The following is a 20,838-nucleotide window of genomic DNA, read 5'->3' on the forward strand; positions in this document are numbered from 1 at the left end:
TTTTAGGGGGCTCTTTTATTCTTAGTGGGTAGGGTGCTTAATTAGCTTAGCCTATCTAAAGAAAATTGATTAAGTTCTCAATAAAATGGGTACGTGTGTCAAATATGAGATAGAGGCGGGGCCTCCAGAGATAATAGACCGCTAACTAAAGTAACATTTTGACAATTTTTAAATGGAAAACCATTTATCAAGAATTTCAGCGCTCTCTATGGATAACAAATGCCAAATATTTTCAAAACACCATGTACCACCTCACACCTAGAAGAACCAACGCCCTCTGTGTCCCCTTGAGCTGACTCCAGAAAAATCTTTTTGTTTTCTTTATGCACGGTGCATGCACAATGCGTAACGCACAGCATTCAGCATGTGTGCACAAAGTTCTTCGTATAACATGCACTGTATATAGACTACATCATGCACTTCATTGCGATCTGGACGGCAGAAACGAGGCGAGTAAGACGACATGTTCTCTAAATTTTCACCACAATGTGGTGCTTTGTAAGTGAAAGTCCATCTGTTGTGAGAGAATACAGAATACCTCATTCGGAGTTAGGACAAGTTTTATACGACAAAGTAAGTATTTTCATTTCCAAGTTAATTAAAATCAAATCCAATAATTGTTGTGGCGCTGCACTGCGTTGACTATTGTCACTTGTATTGTAAAATAATGATTGTTGTTATTGCCATAGGCCTAGACTATTTGTTGTTGCATGATTAATATGTGCATATGATGTACAGATCCCTATGCCTATAAATATAATGGGGCAGCGTAGCCTAAGTTTTAGGGCTCAGTGATAATATGATTTCTGAAATAGGATGTTGATTTTACCAAGCATTGATTGTGAAATTGCATGTGTGGTCCAGCCTGGCCGGGAGAGCTGAGAGTGATGTAAAACAAAATCAGTAGGGGAGCTGGTCTGAGATTGAGAATGAGGATCGTCTGCATAAACGAGGATATCCTCGTAAAGGCGGACAAATTGCGTCCTATAAAATAAGGATTGTTTTTTCATTGGCGCTCTGTGGACGTGGGTTTTGGGTTCCCTAACCGCGGGTTGGCGATGCGAAACAACGGATTCCGCGTAAGAAAATAACCCCAGTTCACCGTCTACTTTTATAGCTTGTCCGTCTTCCCGAGGATTTATCACTCATAATGTAAAAGTCTGTACAAAGTCGATGTAAAATGCATCTAGAAAATTATTGCGGAATCGTTTTTTTTTTTGCACCACCTTCACGCAGATAAGAAATAAAAAACGTCTGTGAAAATGAAGACGATCCTCATTTATGCGGATGGTCCTTCTTCTCGGACCAGCGCCCCTACTAAAAATGTAAAAATAATGTGTACACAATCACCCATTCCCGCTAACCTGGACCCTGCCGCCAGACTCTACCCCTTTAGAAAGCACAAACGAAGTGTCAATTAATATTTCAGCATACGACAAACCTTGCTAACTATTATATTATTATTATTATTAAAATATTATTATAACTTAGACCGCGCTTTTCCCATCAGGCCCAAGGCGCTTCCAGTGAATGAAAATTAAAATAACTTAAATTCATGTACATGTAATCAGAAAAACAGTCTTACCACTACAAACTGCAAAAAAGATGTGTTTTTAAGGCCTTTCTGAAGGTAGTAACTGATGGAGACTGCCTAATTCTAAGTGGTAGATCATTCCAGTATTTTGAAGCAGAGTAAATGTAAATCACCGGCTGACCTGGGCTAATATACTTGTAACTGAATATGTGAGACAGAGAGGATCACTGGCTGAACTCAATGCCCTGGCAGGTGTATAATAAATTCAAACAGTAATCTAAATATTGTGGAGCTTGATTATTGAGTATTTTGAAGACAAACAAAAGTAATTAAAAGAGTAATTATTGTTTGTTTCAAAGGAAGCCTGTGTAATGATCTCAAGAGTGGCTGAGATGGATGGTCCCTAGAAACCTGAAATATCAATCGAGGCTGGCCAATTTTGTACATGTAGCCGTTTCACACGATCCAAATTTAGTCGAGGGAATGGTAGAGAGGAGCCCATTACAATAATCAATACGGGATAGAACTAAAGAACGCACAGCATTATGCCAGGCAGACTGGTCAATAAACCTCTTGACACTAGCAATAAAATGTAACCATACTACAGATGTGAGAAATGTGTTCAGACTCAGTCACAGTGAACTTCAGGGAGCTGAGCCCGTCCAGGAAAACAATTCAAACAGCGGGTTGGGTTACATTTTTTCGAAATGTTAAGAGGTAATGTAGTTATTACAATTTTGACTTTGTTTTTCAACTCCTCTGGGCATCGTTCCAACCACTTGAAATTATAATTTGAAGAAGTCGTTTATGGGAAAAAAGGTGATTCTCCGACGATTCATCCTTGTTGTATCGTCGATTCAACATTCCGAAGAGCAAGTATGCATGTGCGGTAGAGCTGCGCAGCAAATATAAATATTCATGCTATACAGCGCTGTTTCATTTCATGCAAACGGCGCTCTATCTCATGAATTTCAATTTTTTTTCCTCCTTCTCTTTTTACCGATTTTTCCCGATCATTTTCATTGATCAGCGATTAGAATTTATTATCCGATTTCACGTGATCGGCCGACAATCGGGCCTCGATCCGGTCAATTGGTTACAGGGTCACATGTGTACACATGTGTGCGTACAGATCCTTCTTCAGAATCACCTTTCGTAGTAGTAGTGCTTTCCGGACAGGAAGTTGTTACCAACTGACTCGGAAGTTATTGAGGGTTTGTTTACAAAGTTACAATCTCCTGCATGTGTGCACTTGCCACTTACTGTACACTGTAAGGTGTACAGGTAGTACTTGTACATAATGTACATGTTTTGATTTGTGTGATACAATGACCAATTGAGGCACTTGACAACTGTTTGATATTACTTCAAATTTTAATACTGCTCAAATGATGGAGGCGAATTGAGCTTTGAGAGCTATGATGTCATCATTGTTTTCTTACTATTTCTATTATATCTAATTTGATAAGAAGCTGTCCAAACAAAACCTTTTCTTAGTTTTTTTACAGCTGTGCCTTATTCTGTTTTGTATTAATTCATTTCACATGTATATACTGTACTATCCCAATTTATGTATTATATTTCACATGAAATTGCATGTTTTTAAAGATGGAATTCAATAAACTGAACTGAACTGAACTGATCAAAGACCGACTTTTCAAAGGTTAAATAAATCATGAATGGATGCAACCTTTAATACAACAGTGGCTGCACTTTTTTTTTTTTTTTTTTTTGACAACAAAAAGTCATGTCAAATGCCTTACTATTGAAACGGCCTTTTGTTTGTCACATATGTACAGTACACACATACATTGGGCCTAAAAAGAGAAAAAAAGATGTTGAATTGCCCTTTAGGTGCCAAAACATGGGTCTGTCGGTCTGATTTTTTTTATTTATTTTTTTTATGTTTAATTTTTTACTTCCTCTTTGGGCTAATATTTCTCTGTTTTGAATGCTGTAGTACCTTTTTTCTCTCTAAAAAATGGTTTAAAAAAAACTTTTTAAATAGCCGACCGTGGATTTCAAGATTATTGGGTCGGTCGCAAAGGGCAATACACCATCTTTTTCAACTTCTTTTGCCAAGAAGGTTCACTTTTAAAGTCTAGTACATGTACACCTAATGTAACTATTTATTATTTCCGTTTCAGGTATGTGAGGACCTGGGCTTGTTGGAGAAGAGTTACTTTGGTCTCCGCTATCGCTCCAAGCGAGGAGAGCTCCTGTGGCTCAATCTGAGAAACCCTCTCGTTGTTCAACTTAGGGGGCGCTCTCCACACCGACTCAGTCTTCAGGTCAAGTTCTTTGTTTCTCCGCAGGAACTTCAGCAGCCAATCACAAGGTATTACTTTTAAAACAAAAATGCAATTTGTTCTGTTATCTTCTTTATCGGTAAACAAAAAATATTTTTCAGTTTTGGATGCTGTGTTGGACAGGTCATGTTGCCTACATGTATACATACATTGTACATGTGCATGTGCATATACTTTGTGTGTGTATTCCTACCTGTACATTGTATATGAATTTACAAGCTGATTAGCTATATGGGTAATTCCATAATTAGAGACCCACTTTGTGACATTTTTGGTGTCCTACTTACAGATAAAGGAACCCACACGTATTTGTGGCTCTGAGTGAAGACTTACATTAAATAGTGGAGTGAGATTGTAAAGTGATTTCCAAGCATAGCATTGCATCGTCATACCTAGAATCACTTAACACACTATTTAAGTCTTTACTCAGAGTCACAAATATGTGTGGTTTCCTTATGTACATAATTAGGACACCAAAAATGTCACAAAGTGGGTCCCTGATTTATGGAACTACCCACATATTACACACATGTAGTTGAGAGTAGTGCCTTGTATCTAGAATAAACTTTTCTCTTTCGACCCAGCGGATAAGTTTTTTAACCGATGTCGACAATTGTTGACAAGAACTGATCAATAATTGGAAGAGCTCACTGAACCAGTTACTGCTGCTCCAGGGAGCCTACCCGCAATAACAATCAGGGATGAAATGAAGCAGAACAATAATAGAGAAATACTGAATACTGACAGAGCTAAGAAGAAGTATTACAAAATACAGAACATTTTTATTTGGAATCCTGACAAATGTTAACTTTATTCTCTTGGATATTTAATTAATTCACAGTTACCGGTAATTATTATTCATTAAATGTCATCAACATCAGAATCTTTGTCGACATAACGTCTTCATGCAAAACTGGCATTTTGTCAACGAAGGGCTCGTTAGCAAGCTACATTTATACTGGCAATCACTAGTGATAGTTTAGTTATAAATACATGTATGAAGAGTTGGAGCAACAAATTACTGGTACCCCCCCCCCCCTACCAAAAAAAAAATACTTAAAATTTAAAGTTAACAATATATGTAGTCGTTTGGTGTCCTTGAATAATTTGGGGGACAAATGAAGCAAAACAAAACAAACATATGTCTAGACTCTTGTTAAAATAGAAGATTTTAAGATAATAAAATTGCACCCAGTAACTTTCACATTTTCGGTAGAAAGAGATGAACTCAAATGAACAAGGAAGTACAGTACATTATACAACATGCTTTAACTTATATTTACATGTACATTGTACTAAACAGTTAACAGTCAAGAACTATGTCTAGTCTTGGAGAGAAGGCGTTTATTTCTGCAGCGCCATCTCTTTTGAATGCTCTTTCACTGAGGATCCGATCACTAGAATCCCTAGAAACATTTAAAAAGAATCTAAAGTCATATATGTTCGCATGTTATTTTAGTTAATTATATGTTGAATGTACATCTATGCATTTTTCTTCTTTTCTTTTCTCCCCCCCCCCCTTCTCACTTCTCTATGTATCTCATTCTAATTCTATCCCTCTGCGCCTCAGAATAGTTTACTAGATCGATGGCGCACAATAAATGCTGTATTATTACATTAGGTATACATTACTACATGTAGCTGCATTATACTCCAAGCAAAAGTCATTGATTTTTCTCACATTCCGTTTCGTTGCATACAACTGTAGCAACTACCGGCAAACACAACGACAAAGCAAAATCTAAATATCCATTATCCACCTACCATACTGTATAAAGTGTGGTTTTTTGAAACACCTGCCAAATTTTAACAGATTTTTGCGGTGTAAATGCAAACTGTGATAGGATACAGAATTTTGCTCAGGTGACTCTCCTCGCTTCCGTGCTAACGCATGCAGGGCACTGAAGAGTGGGGCATGGGCACTACTCACCAAAAAGTATGAGCAAACATCAACATATTTTTATTGGTTTTTTTCATGTTGTGTAAATGACACTCCCCAAAATCAATGATTTTTCACAATGGTGTTTGGAATGTGTACATAAAAATTGGGGCTAGTCAGTAGTCACAGGTTTTCAGACGAACGGAAACAACATGTGTAATCAAGCAAATTTTTTTCCCTGTATGCATACATGTAGGTAATGTACATTGTGTACATGTATGTATTATGGATTGGCTTGTGTGGGAAACAAACTTGTAATGTAAATATTATTAGAATAGATTATCATGTTGACTTTTCTCTTCTAGATTGATCACAGACAAGTGAATGCATGGTACAATGCACATGAGCTAGCTCACAGATTTGTATTGATTTTGTTTTTGTCTCCAGCATGACTGAACCAATGTTTGACAGCGTATCGTTTACGCTGAGTAGCTCTGTATCATTAAACAAGTTCCCTGCGTTGAAGCCCTATTATCTTTCCTTTTGGATGGGTAGTTCTAAAATTTAATTGCATGTGTATAATTTACCTTCAGATACTACAGTGTAGTTACACTGTACATGTATTAATTTTTAGAAATAGTTCAGTACTGTGCATGTACACTGTAGGTAAAAAGAAGTGAAAAGTTAAGGCTTGTTCAGATAAGACGTGGCAAACTGATGCTTTTTTTAATATGTAAAAAAGTGTAACTTTGCTTCACAATTCTGAATCATATAGCACAGAGTCCTTTGTTGCGCACAATTGATATTTATTTTACACATTAAACAAAACTTAATGGCTTTTCTGCAGTGGTTAACCGTGCCATACATGTATCTGAACAAGCCTTTAAGATTGATTTTAGGATGGTTATAGTGATAGAATTTATTTGATATTACTACTGTGATATCACTAATTTATGACTTACACATACATTATTTGTTTTGCATTGAACTCTATGCAAAGAGTTGAGGGCCCTTTTATGACTTTCGGGGGCTCTTTTGGGCATTTCAGGGGCTACATGTAATTTGCCCTGAGCCCCTGTGTAATTTCCCCCCTGCTCTACTGCATGTACATTAAATTGGACTCTTGCTTCATTCTCCGCAGACATATCTTCTACCTCACACTGAAGAACAGACTCCTCCTCGGTCACTATGCGGTCACAAACGAGGAGAAGATCAAACTCTTTGGCCTTATTGCCCAAGCAGAGCTGGGAGACGCTGACCAGACCCTACCCACCCAGTACCACACTATCCTGCCAGATCTCAGGTGAGTCATATTGAGGTTTGTGGATTGTTTTACTTGACCGCTAAGAAAGCTTGCACCTGTACATGTTCATGTACATGTACATGTACAGTATATGCTTACAATAGAGGTACATGTAGGCAATCAGGGGGCCAATGGCTCTCCAAAGGCATGTCTTCATCAGCTCCAGTTTACCAAATAGCCCGCTATTTCTGATTCAGGAAATTAGCCTGAACTCACGTCTTCATCAGCTCGAAACTTGAGCTTGAGATATTAGCTTGAGAAATTTGCTTGTTTTGTGCGAGTCTTCGGGCTGTTGAAGACGCACCGGACAAATAGCGGGCTATTTTGCAAACTAGCCCAAGATGTCTTCACCTGCCAAATAGCCCGCCTTTTCGTGATCGGGCTTATTTCCCCGAATCAGAAATAGCGGGCTACTTGGCAAACTCGAGCTGATGAAGGCAGGTCTAATGTGACTTGGTAATGCTAAATCAATGCCTTATCAAAAGACATGAGCGCATTGATTTGTTTTGAACCCGGGACCTCCCAGTTACAAGACCACTGCTCTACCACTGAGCCTTCGCGCATCCTCCTTGTTTGAAGATGCTTAAATTAGATTTTGAGAGAAATTGGAAAGAGATTAATAGAAAAGAAGTATTGTGGTTCAATAGGTTGACGGTTCAAATCACACACTGGCACTATCGTTCTGTGGCAAGACATTAATCCACATTTGCCACTCTCCACCCAGGTGAAAATGGAAACCTGGGACTTCACTTGCTGGGGTAATAACACAATGTAATTGCAGGACCTCAGGAAGAACAGCTTCGATGTTATCTTCTATTTTTAATTTTTTTAACATTTCACTTTCATGTACAGTGTATGCATACCAATTCAGAAATATTATTTGTTTTCTTGCTTTTCCTTACCTTTTTCATGCCTTTTTGGGGGGTGGGGGGGGGGGGGGACATGGCCCCTACCCCATTTACAGTAGCTACATGTACATACATGTATACACATGTGCACATTATACCACTGCAAAATGTCAAGGCCAATATAATGCTAATAGTAATACTGTTCTTAGCTTATACTTGTACATGGTTGTACATGGTACAAGTAGGTCATTTAGTAGGAGAGGAGAGTGGGCATTGAAAAGCATATTGAACACGATGTACATGTACAGACATGAATTGAGTACAGTACATACATGGATGTCTGAATGAGAATAAGTAGGGCAAAATTTCAAGCAATGCCTCGACTTAACGGACTGGTAATTGGCAAGAAATGTCAAATCATCACTGCCCACAGCGAACTACCCACAATGATGATGTCATAAGGTGGACTACCCACTGTGCCTCTAACCACATACATGTAGAGGCGTTCACACACACTCAGCAATCAGAGGGATAGATAAATATTTTCAGAATTGTGAATTGAATCTCACTTTTTAGGTGGTTGTAAAGAAAGACAAATTTGTAATTGTGAGATCTTGATGTTGTAATTCAAGTTGCATTCTGAATGGTGTGTTTTGTCAGGAGAGGGAAAGCATTTGAGGTTATGATTGCTTTGTGCTACTTTTAGAGCAGGCTGGAATTTAATGAAGGTCGGTGGAGTGCTTTATGCTAAAATCCAAGTTCAATTAAAAGAAAAGGAAAAACATCAACAACAACAAAAACAAGTGATAGAGTCATATGAGAACATGCACAAAAAAGATTTGAACAGACCGGTTTACTACTATTGACATATATTCATATTTATGGATGTTTCTTTCCTGGGGACCTACAGTAACGTGACGAGTTATTCTATTAACCTGTTAAATGAATGAACTTCAATACTTAGAATAATAATAATAATAATAGCTCGTTCTTATATAGCGCTTTTCAGGACCGGAGGCCCTCTCAAAGCGCTTTACAGATAAGTATATTATTACCCCGGTCATTGGATTCAGGCTTACCCGCACACAATGTATGCACATTCTCCACTCCCTGGGGAGCATTCCAGCCAGGCGTCATTTTTACAAGCGCACACTTGCTAATCTAACCACATTAGCCTTCGCATCCTACCGGGTACCCATTTAACACCTGGGTGGAGAGTGGCAAATGTAGATCAATGTCTTGCCAAAGGACATTAGTGCTGCGGCGGGACTTGAACCACGGACCTTCTGATCCACGGTCCGGTGACTTATCCACTCGTCCACAACACCTCTAAATCCAGTCTGCATACATACATTACTTATTGCTATGTCCAGTGAGCATTTGACGAGCTTTCAGGTTGTCAAGAACAACCTTTGTTTAAAGAGTATGAAATAAATGAATATGTTAGTAAACGGTCCATTGCTGTTCAAATCTCACTTTTTTTAGCTTGTGTGAATGCACCTATTGCTGATGTCATAGGGTTGCCTTCCCGCAGTGATTACATGGGCCATGCTGTTTCCATATGTGCAGCCTCCTAGCTTGGCAGGTTGTTCTCTCGTACAAATTGAATTTGCAGAAGAATTCAATAAATTCATGAAGTAAACACAAGTCTGATATTTTGATCAATCCATCTGAAAATCACATTGCGCCTTGGGGGCCGGATATGTGTACAGTGAACTACAGTGTAGTATGTACAGTGTATGTACCCACCTACACATGTTATTTGCATCTTATATCTGTGCCAACGATTTGCTGGATGAAAGTAGAACAGGCTGTGTTTGCCTATGCACAAATTTCCTGTAGTATGTCGTTGTACAGTGTGTGTTGATTTTAACTCCTGATCTTTTAAATGAGCAAATCAAATTGGGCATTTGTTTCAATATCACTTCATGAAAAATCATGATAATTATTATAGTATGAATGATTGTATAGATACTGTACAACAACAACAAATAATTTTTAAATGTGAAAAGAGGAAAAAGCCCAGTTCATGTATCATCAGTAATGCAGTGCTACAAATGTAGTACATTGTACATGTACATGTACTCCATGCAGTTTATAACGTGTACAGTGAATACCGGTATGTAAAACATGCAGGTGTACATACATGTACAGTGTACGTATGCAAAAGTTGAAATGATTCTTTAATTGTGGACATATTTTCCATCATTTAAAAATATGTTTGTAGGTATTTACTATTGTACATGTACATACCTGTACATGTAACCATATTTCTGGTAAAATGTTAAATGATGTGTTTAAAACAAATGCACCACACATGTACTGTAGGACTACAAATGTTGAGGTACATACTGTACATACATGTATACAGCTGTGATCACTTTATGCTTGACCTTTTCTGAGAATAGTGGATTAAAACAATGCAGGCAAGACGCAGTACTATACTGCAAGTAAGAGGCCTAAAATCCTCTTACCTCCAAATTTTACTGTACTGTCCATTGTCCAAAGTCACAAATGTACATGTAGAAGAGGGACCCATTTGTTCTTGACATGATTCTTTAAAAAATGATCCCCCTTTTACCACGTTCAATGTACATGTAGGCCTAAAAACGGGTTTTGAGGCCTACGATAAATCACGATATTAATATTGACCTGAAGAGTTATTTCCTGGTAAGGCTGAGACGATAGAGATATATATATAAAAATAGAGAGAGAGAGAGAGAGAGAGTGAGAGACAGAGAGAGAGAGAGAGAGAGAGACAGACAGAGTCTGACAGAGTCTGACAGAGTCAGAGAGAGACAGAGAGAGATATAAAGAGAGATATAGAGAGAGATAGAAATAGAGAGAGAGAGAGAAATAGAGAGATAGATACATGTATATATATATATATAGAGAGAGAGAGAGAGAGATATATAGAGAGAGACAGAGAGAGAGAGTGAGAGAGTGATTATCATTGAATGTCACGTGTCTCTCTCCCTCACTCTCTGCCAAGTGTTAATTGAGATCTTACCCTTGATTTCCGGCTCTGAGCGAGATCGCTTTGAAGTCTTAATTATAACGAGGGGGGCTACGGTTGACCTCATGCTCAGAATTTGGCCAAGTCTGTTCATACTGTATAGATCCAGTCATAATACATTAAAGGCATCGTTTAACAATGCTAAATCTGAGATGCATGGATGGCCCTACTTCTTATCAGTGTCTGTGATATGGTGTAAAATTGAAGCCCTAAAAAAATTGCACTTCAAAACGATCATGAAGTGCCTCAAAAAAGTAAAAATCTTTGAGTGACCGGTTTTACCATACTGGGTACCCATTTTCTAGAATGGACTGTAGTGTTATAAAAAAACGTTACGCATGTAGAAAACCTTATTCTGACATTTCTAATTCCAATCATAAATATCTTGATAATCAGCGGGCGATCGGCTTGTAAAAGTCATGGGATTCATGAATGACAAAGATTTATAATTATGATTGCAGCATGACCTGAATCCAATTTTTTTTTAAGAATCTGAGGCAAAGTTACCCAATCCCTTTAATAAGGATTTAGTTGTACATGTACAGTATGTCATCATAAGCTTCCTATGACCAGAAGTCCTATATGGATGTTATTATATAACATGAACAAATTCTCAATTTGAAAACCCTGTATACGATGTGCCGTATATTAAAATATCTGTGTTTAAGACGCACCCCTATTTTTGGGGCCAAAAAAAAGCGTAGGCAGCAAAGCCAGGTCCGTGTTTAAAAACCCAAGCAAGAAAGGGCCTTTATTTTACTGCGAGGTGCAGTTGAAGGCGCCGATTTGTGCATGTAAACTTGTCACAAAAAATAGTAACAATGTCCTCTTTAAAACTAAAGATGACAGACAAATTTTCCTCTAGGTCCAAATGGAAATCTGGCCATACAAGTAGTGTTGTTCTAGTTTCCGAGTGGTATGACTGAGTTGGGAGACATTGCCAGGCACAGTGCCAGGTGGAGGGGCAAAAATCGACACTTAAAAAAAAAGACGCACCCCCGACTTTCAAGTTTGTAGATCTACAATGTACATGTACATGTACAAATGTAATTCTTCTATCATGTGCATGTAATACATGTAGTAATACACGATACACATGCAATGTACACTGTAATTGTTCAAATTTGAATCTCAAATTCAAATCATATGCTGATTCCCCCCCCCCTTTTCTTACATGAAATATTCAAATATTTCTCTTTACCTTATTAAAAATACATGATCCATTCTCAACATTTGCATACAGTGAGGAAACAATAAATGAAGTCCTGACAGCTCATCGTGAGGTCATTTTGGACACCATATTTCTCTTTACCGTATTACATTTACATTATCCATTCTCAATGTTTGCATATACATGTAGCGCTTAGAGACTTCGGTGGTAAGCGCGTTATAAGAAACGTTTTGATTATTATTATACAGTGAGGAAACAAATGAAGTCCTGACGGCTCATCGTGAGGTCAGGTCGGACAAATATTTCTCTTTAATATATTACATTTACATGATCCATTCTCAATATTTGAATACAGTGAGGAGACAATAAATGAAGTCCTGACGGCTCATCGTGAGGTCATGTCGGACACCATGACCCCGACGTACGCAGAGATCCAGTTCATCGGCAACGTGAGCAAACTGCCCGGGTACGGTGTGGAGTACTTCTGTGCAGAGACCAAGGAGAGGGTCCAGGCTGTTATAGGTGTCTGTACTACAGGGTTGCAGATCCTAACACAGGCTAGGGAACTTATGCACAGGTGAGGACAATATATTTAGTTTTTTGGGGTTGATTTTTTTATAATTTTCTACTTTCTTTTTCTTTGTGTTTGTCTTCTTTTATTTCTTTTTCTTCTACTCCTCTTTTGTCTTCTTTTTCTTCTTCTTCTTTTTCTTCTTTTTCTTTTTCTCTTTTGTCTTCTTTTTCTTTTTCTTTTTCGCCTTTGTCTTCTTCTACTCTAATTCTTCATCTTGTCATTTTCTTTCTTTTTTTCTTTCTTTCTCCTTAATTTATCTACATTTTGTATTTGCCAATGATCTAAAGTAGAAAGGTTATATTTAGGATCAATTCCTTGAATGTGCATTGTACTGATTAGTTTACTGATAGTGGTTGTCATAGCAAAAGCAGGGAATTTAAATCCCAAAGCCCTTAGGAAACAAATATATGGAATCAAATTTATGGAAATACATTTTGTCATAGTGTGTGATATGCGTTATACATTGTCTTTCTAAAATACATGTAGGTCAGACATAACAAGATACCTGATATAATAAGATAATTTTCTGGCACAGCTCTTTCCATAATTTTTTTTCTCTCACCCCTACAACGACAAAGCAGCTGAGATAACAAGGTAATTACCATGGTCCCAAATTCCTTTGCATGTACATGTACATGTTACAAGTTTTTATTCTCTATGAACCAAATACTACCATTGTTGTTATTGTTAAAGCCCCACTGTCCTACTTGTAGCTACTTGCTCCCTCTATAAAGAAAACTTCCCCAATCGGTGCCTGTTGGTCCCCCATGATCCTCTTTTTCTTATGTTAGTTGAGAGCTGAGTTAATGAGATAACCACCTGTCAGTGACCTTGCTGTGTGGTCTAATTCCTTCTGGCCCAGTAGTATTGACTGTCTTTAATTTGTCATTATTAATAATAAAACTTTGTAATATGCTTTGTATATACACAGTATCAAATATGAAGACATCAGTAAAGTGTCTTATCATCAAAACCACTTCTCAGTCCACTATTACCGATCATCTGGAGGCACAGGAGTTGAAGACGTCCTACGTCATGTAATTTCTATTCTGTATGAAACAAGAAGTACCTGTACTACAGATGTTATTATTGTTAATTTGTTATTAATATTACAACTTTGTAATGTGCTTTGTATTCACACAGTATCAAATATGAAGACATCAGTAAAGTTTCCTATCATCAGAACCACTTCTCAGTCCACTACTACCGATCATCGGGAGGCACGGGGGTGGAAGACGTCCTTACAGCGCTCAAGTTCCGCCTCAGCTCCAGGAAGATCGCTCAGGCTCTGTTCAGAGCATTCACAGAGTCACATACATTCTTTAGGGTAAGTACGCTTGAGGATGGTTCTGTATTAGAAAGAACGGACGATTGACAAAAGTTTCACAGCTATTAGCTATACAAGTAATTCATGTTTGTTTTGGGGTAATGATATTCATGTATTATCAGAGGGTCATATTCATTACTGTGGTTTGTAAGCAGCTTCAACACGTTCTTGAATCTGTTGAAGAACAATGGCTTCTAGTAGGTAGCTTCGGTCTCTTACAACAGGGGGGTGTTTCACAAAGATCCCAAGTTGAACTTATCTCCAAGTCAGACTTACCAATTATGGAAAGCCGTTAGCATGTATGAAAATATTCTGTAAAAGTTATTCTAAAAGGCATAACATTTTGATTCCATTCATTCATATTTTCTATTATCAAGGAGATTTCTTGTTATTGATGTGGAATTGATAAAGAGTGTAAAATAGTTGATTTTTTTCGCTTTTGAATATAACTTATTTTAAGGCTACAAATGGCCTTCCATAGTGTTTAAGTCCAACTTAGAGTTAAGTTCGACATAGGATCTTTATGAAAAACCCTCCAGCTGATGTACACTTTAATGCAGGTGCTCTCCTGTGATCATGAAGAGCGTATGTTGCAGAAACATTCATAAAGCTGCAAGCATTATGCACATATGAAAACATGAAAACTTGTTCAAATGCTAAAATTCTATGAACATTTTTCTGTCAGCCAATCAAATGACACGATTTCAGTAGCTTATAACAGTTATTGTAACTTGTTTGTTTAATGAACAGAGCCCAGAGCTCAAGAAATGAGGAGTCATACATGTTCATGTACTACATGTATTTTTTACATAGATTTCTTGGCTCGAAGCAGACAATGTGCCCTTGAATAAAAGACACCCACTGATACCTAAACATTTGTGTTCACAACATGTTTCTTGGCAACCTCAATAACCATTTAAAACTTCAGCCAAGATCTCATGATCGGCTTGGCATGTGTTTTCCATTTTGCACAGGTGCTATGTGATTGCTACTCATTTTGATATTAAAACCAGATATGGTTTAAAGGGCTTTCTTCCAAGTGTTGCACAGTTGTGGATTTTAAATATGATTAATGTATGAGCCAGCCTTGATACATTTCAGAACAAACAGATTTTAAACAGGGCAGCGTTTTCGCTAAACTGTCATAAGTAAAAGATTGCCAATTTTAAAACATGTGTTTCAGTTGGCATTGAGAGTGTATTATGATAGCTATATTCACACACATGTTTTGACCATAACTATTCTTATCTCCTCCATTATATTTTAACTAGCATCATCCATATAGCATTGAGATTATACTTCTTTCACACCTTTCATAAACCAGGGGGGTGTTTCACAAAAACTAAGATCGACTTTAAGTTGGACTTAATTATGGCCGGCCGTTCATGCCACTGGTTGCTCTCACCATTATGATCTTTAGATAATATTTATTTCTTCAATAATGAACTATCAAAAAATGTAAATTCTGTAGATTTGTGACCATGATTTGTACGTCCCTTGAAAGACCAATTCCATATTAATGATGAGAGAAAATAGTGGCATGAATGGCCTGCCATAGTTAAGTCCAACTTAAAGTCGATCTTATTCTTTGAGAAAGACTCCCCTGTATTAAAAACCCTTTTTCACATTTACAGTGTGAGAGCGTTGAGCGGGTTGTGAGGCAGCAGCATTCACACACAGGGTTTGGGTCGTTCCTCGTCCTGATGAAACCGGACACCTCGAGGGGCAAGGTGTTCAGGTTCGATGTCGGTCACACCAGACGCCAGGCCTACGACAGCGCATGGAGGAAATTACACCCTGGAAACAGCCCTACACAAGATGTGAGAACTTAGACAAATTATTACAATATAAGCCTTGCTCCGATTTTATACAATGTATTCACCCCTCCCACCTGCAAAAGAAAGAATGTAACCATAAAGAAGAAAGAAAAAGTGACAAGAGCATTCATGCATATGTACATGTAGTTCACTTTGTATTTTAAGGCCTGTATAAGTCATGACAAATGGAAAGTAAATTTGATTAAATAAGAAATAACTGAATAAATTTAAGAACATGTTTTATGGACAAGAAATCTTATGAGGCTGCTAGAAGTGTTAATTTGTTTAAAATCAATACCAGTATGACTTTACTGAGAAAGAAAATATTGGAAATTGGGAAGAGAAAATTATCATGGAAAATTCATGGAATAAGATTTAGTAGGATCTGTTTAATCTGCAAAGCACCTTTAAGAGGAAATGTATTGACATGTGATTCTGTTTCTTCTTTTGCTTTTACAGCAACGATGGTCCTTGGACCTGGAGAACTATGGTGCGCAGCGCACATGGCCAGTGTCTAGTACGTTAAGAAGCACGCATTCCCAAGAGATTCTACTGAGCAGACAGCCGACGGGTAGCCAGCCTCCTGTACAGATCCCTAAACCACCCAGCGCTACTCAAGAAGATGATTCCAGTCCGGATTCAACTCCCGAAGGCACTCTACCGCACAAGGTCAGGCAGCAACGTTCATTCCTTAAGCTTGTCTTCATCAGACCAATGTTGCAAAATGAACTGCCATTTTCGGACTCAGGATATTTTCCTGAAGCTCAAAATTGCGTTTTCACCGAACGATAACGCTCATCACAAACTAGCTTGGACCGAAGGCTATTTGGGAAACAAGACCAAGATTTCTCTGGATATTTTCTAGACCAAACAGCCCGCTAATTGCACTGGGGGGCTGTTGAAGACACAAATAAGCTGGCTAATTTGAGATCGGGCTAGTTAGTATAGCAGGTTATTTTGCAACTTTGGTCTGGTGAGGACAGGTCTATTGTGTCTCTACAGGAGACCCATAAAATAGCTGTGTTGTCTACCTTAACGGAATATAACAAGTCTGTTTCTGCAGAAGCTCAATAAACCACTCGCTCACATGGCTCACGTAATTGACCATTTACACAGGATGTCTTGAAAAATGGCATTGTATGGGCGCTAAGTGCAATATCTCATTGTATCACATGACTTGGAAGGGTTATGTTAATGAAATATTTCCACAGAAATGAGATACGTGTAGCAAGCATACCCAGAGAAATCCACCTGTAGAGACAGGTGCGCTATTACCGTTAATGTGATTATCAGATTATGGGCCCATTGCATAAAACTTGACATTGATGGTAACTTTGCCATCATCAATGGCCACTACCACGGTAACAGGGCTCACAGCCAATACAATTCAAGGTTTCAATGGTAAGTTTTGTGCAACTGGGCCATGGTATATTTTCATGAGAAGATCTTACCTGGAAATTAATCTGTTAGACCCAGAAAGTTAGGGTATTTTGAAAAATCTAAAGAAACGTGCTGATAATAATAATAATTAGATTTGCTTATATAGCGCCTTACACTTACTTAATCAGAAATCTCTAAGCGCTCTACAATAATGCAGCATAATTGCCCTGGCTTTCACGCGCTCTGCGTTTCAAGGAATAAATTCCTACCAGGTCCCCATTTACTTCACCTGATAGATGACAGCGCCAGTGAAGATGTTTCACATCCCACCGGTGCCATCACTATAGTGAAGAATTGACTTGAGGGATATGCAAGACAATGAGAATGTTTTCTTTCATTGAAATTTGCCAGTTATTGAATAGTTTAAGTTTGAATCACACAGTTGCCACTGCACAATTGAAGGGGAATGGTGATCTGGCATTCACCTTGGGTTTATTTCATCAAAGATATAGGGTTAGGATTAGGGTTGCATTCAGGTTTTAAAAGAGACCTGTGGACCCAGTTTTTGGTGCAGGGTTTAGTTAAAGAATTATTTCTTTAAGTTTATTGACTGTAGAGCAGTTGTCTCTAGACCATATGTCATAGGACATGCAATATGTATACGTCAGATTTCTAATGCGAGTAGAATGTATTCTTTGATTGCAAGTCCCCTGTAATTTGAATGGCATGTCTTCCAATTCTAAGTTGCCATTTCATAATTTACACATAACGGCCATCTGATGAAGAATTTCAATTGATCCAGATTAGTCACAGGCCCTAATATGATGAGATTATGCTGTTTCACATGCATGTCAATCGTACTGTTAGATGTTTTTTAATACTTTGATTGTAGGCCAGCAGACATGATGGAGGTAGCCCGATGAGTGCAGGTCCAGCCGAGGAGGAGATGATGGAAAAGCTTCAAGATCAGCTCTCTAACCTCCAGGAATCGAGGCTCTGTCAGGTACGAACTCGTTCAAGAGTCAACAGAGAAATTAGCACTCGGTTTCCTCAGCTGTTCAGGAACAGCATCCTCAAATTCTATTAACCCATTGTATACTGGAGCCGAGTGTTCCTTGTATGATGTCTATGGGAAATAGAGAATTCAGTAGTCAAAGGCATCGTTTAAGAATGTTAAAAATCTGAGATGCATGGCCCTACGTGTTATTAGTGTCTGTTATATGGTGTAATATTGAAGCCCTAAAAAAATTGGGCTTCAAAATGATCAAGAAGTGCCTCAAAAAAGTGAAAATCTTTGAGTCACCGGTTTTACCATACCAGGTACTCATTTCCCCCAACAGATTGTAGTGTTATGAAAACCGTTAGGAAAACTTAAAATTTGATTTCGATTTCTAATCATAAATATCTTGTTGATCAGACAGGCGATCGGCTTGTAAATGTCATGGGGTTCCTGACTGACCTAAGGTTTATAATTATCATTGCAGCATGAGCTAAATCCAGGATTTTTTTTAAGAATCTGAGACAAAGTTACCTGATCCCTTTAATCCATTGCCTCCTGGAGCCGAGTGTTCCCTGTACGATGTCTATGGGAAAGAGAGAATTCAGTAGACAAAGGGTTAAGTCGGGTACAAACTTGATGCAGCACAAATTCACATGGCTAGGATCATTTATGCAGGGGTAAAATGATTCTAATAACTATATTTACGTATAGTTATTGGAAGTAGTGCACCATTATCACTCAAGTTCCTCAGCTGTTGAGGAACTTCATCCTCAAATTCCAACAAGTCTCGTACAGACTTGATGCAGCACAAATATGAATAAACGCATGGCTCAAGTCACTTTTGTGGGGGTAAATTTACTTATAGTGATTAGAAGCATTGCTTCATTAGAGAAAAAATAAACGTCTATTTTCATTCATTTATGGATTGATGCAACTTCTAAATGAGCCCATTCTGGGGATACAAGTACTGGTACATGGCATTTTGTAACACATTGCTGAAACCTGTTATACATGTATATAAGATTTGCAAGATGCCAAATTCACATTCAATCAAATGCTCAAGGCGCACAATATTTGGTCAATGGGTACATGGTAGGTTCACTTGATGATAGCGCTCTTTCTCTTTCTCTGACAAGACCTATTAACTCATTATTTAATTAACAAAATCTTACAGCCCTGGGGGGTGTTACACAAAGATCGCAAGAGAACTTAACTCTAAGTTGGACTTAAATATTATGGAGAGCCATTTGTAGCCTTAAAATAAAATATATTCAAAAGCGAAAATTCAAATAATTTAGACTTTTTATAAATTCCACATGAAGAACATAAAATCTCCTTGATATTAGAAATATGAATGATTTTAAACATTTCATGCCTTTTGAAATAACTTTTACAAAATATTTTCATAGATGCTAACGGCTTTCCATAATTTGTTAGTCCAACTTAGAGATAAGTTCAACTTGGGATCTTTGTGAAATACCACCCCTGGTTTTTCATTTTGCACAAACCCTGCATCTTATGATTTTACCCCTTTTTCTTCTTTCTCCCCTCTGCTGCCCTCTACTGTTAGGTTTGCCTGGATAATGAGATGACCACCGTGTTCTGTCCGTGTGGTCACATGTTCTGTTGCGAGACGTGCTCCAAAGAGTGTAACCGGTGTCCGGTTTGCAGAGCTGAGGTTATCTATGTCCAGAGAGTCTTTTTCTCCTGAAGCCGAATATTGCCTTCTATTACAGACTGAAAAGAGTTCTTTATTTATTAGTCTGACAGGCCTTTAATTAATTTGAAAGACTGATAATGATAGTCTACTCGAAAGAAAGGGCCTCTGTGAGTTTTTTTATTTATTAGTCTGACAGGGCTCTTGCTACGTCTGTTTGGAGCCAAAAGGATGTTAACTCTGTGTTAAAATCATATGAGTTTATACCCTTCTGGCTCCCAAAAAGTCATTTTCATGTGAAAGAGTAATGGTAGTCTAGTTGGAAAAAAGGGGTCACTGTGGACTCCAGAAATACATTTTTGGGGTTATATCCAGGTTTTTTGTTAATGCTTGAAGTTTCCAGTTGACGATTGTTTTAAAGAAAAATAAAAGTGGAGTCTCATAGGGAATTAGACACAGTTCGGGTGTTGTTCAGTGGACTATGAGTTTGCTGTGTTCAGACTTGTACACCCATTAATGGTATTTTCACCAAGTCTGGTGTCAGCGAATTATGACCTTCTGCCCATGGAAACTGTGGTTCCACCAACTTTAATGTCTGTTACAAAAGATCTGCTCATTATTTACCCATTGTATAATCATTAATTATAGTCTTGGAAAAATAATTGTGTACCCTAGAAAGTATTCATCTTTTTGGAAGTATCCAGTTGACTATTGTTTTAAGGTGTATTACAAAAGATATTAGCGAGTTTTCGCACGACGATGCAAGTGCTCTCTACGGGGTATTTAAATGAGCTCGCCATCCTTACTAGCTCGACTTTCAACCCTAATACGACTAAATACCGTGGTAGGTTTGGACGCTACACATAAATTTTCGGTCTGTGAGTGCGATCCCCCTCTAAGATTAGCATTGTAGAAGGCCGCGTTGCCGGTTGCGAAAAACTCGCTATTCTCATATTTGGGAACGGAGGCGCCTGTATTAAAGCATAAGAGTATGAAGGAATTCACTAGTGGCTTGGTTCAGTT

The 20,838-nt window shown here is 38.0% G+C and overlaps 1 protein-coding gene across 1 annotated transcript; it reads left to right on the forward strand.

The window, feature by feature from the left end:
• Positions 1-394: 394 nt before the first annotated feature.
• LOC576603 (E3 ubiquitin-protein ligase MYLIP) lies at positions 395-20,043 on the forward strand. Its single transcript, XM_030990858.1, has 9 exons — positions 395-573; positions 3,682-3,872; positions 6,864-7,025; positions 12,416-12,637; positions 13,778-13,961; positions 15,596-15,781; positions 16,238-16,447; positions 18,051-18,161; positions 19,729-20,043. The coding sequence occupies exons 1-9, from the start codon at positions 487-489 to the stop codon at positions 19,867-19,869; spliced, it is 1,494 nt and encodes a 497-aa protein (XP_030846718.1). The 5' UTR covers positions 395-486; the 3' UTR covers positions 19,870-20,043.
• The last annotated feature ends 795 nt before the right edge of the window (positions 20,044-20,838 follow it).

Source organism: Strongylocentrotus purpuratus, unplaced genomic scaffold, assembly GCF_000002235.5.
Source record: "Strongylocentrotus purpuratus isolate Spur 01 unplaced genomic scaffold, Spur_5.0 spur5_contig_844, whole genome shotgun sequence".
Classification (NCBI taxonomy): Eukaryota; Metazoa; Echinodermata; class Echinoidea; order Camarodonta; family Strongylocentrotidae; genus Strongylocentrotus; species Strongylocentrotus purpuratus.

Excerpts from the sequence above, each read along its gene's own strand:
- LOC576603 (XM_030990858.1), top strand. The coding sequence starts at position 487 with ATGTGGTGCTTTGTAAGTGAAAGTCCATCTGTTGTGAGAGAATACAGA. Across the intron at positions 13,962-15,595 it reads AGTCACATACATTCTTTAGG|TGTGAGAGCGTTGAGCGGGT; the intron begins GTAAGTACGCTT and ends TCACATTTACAG. Across the intron at positions 15,782-16,237 it reads GAAACAGCCCTACACAAGAT|CAACGATGGTCCTTGGACCT; the intron begins GTGAGAACTTAG and ends TTGCTTTTACAG.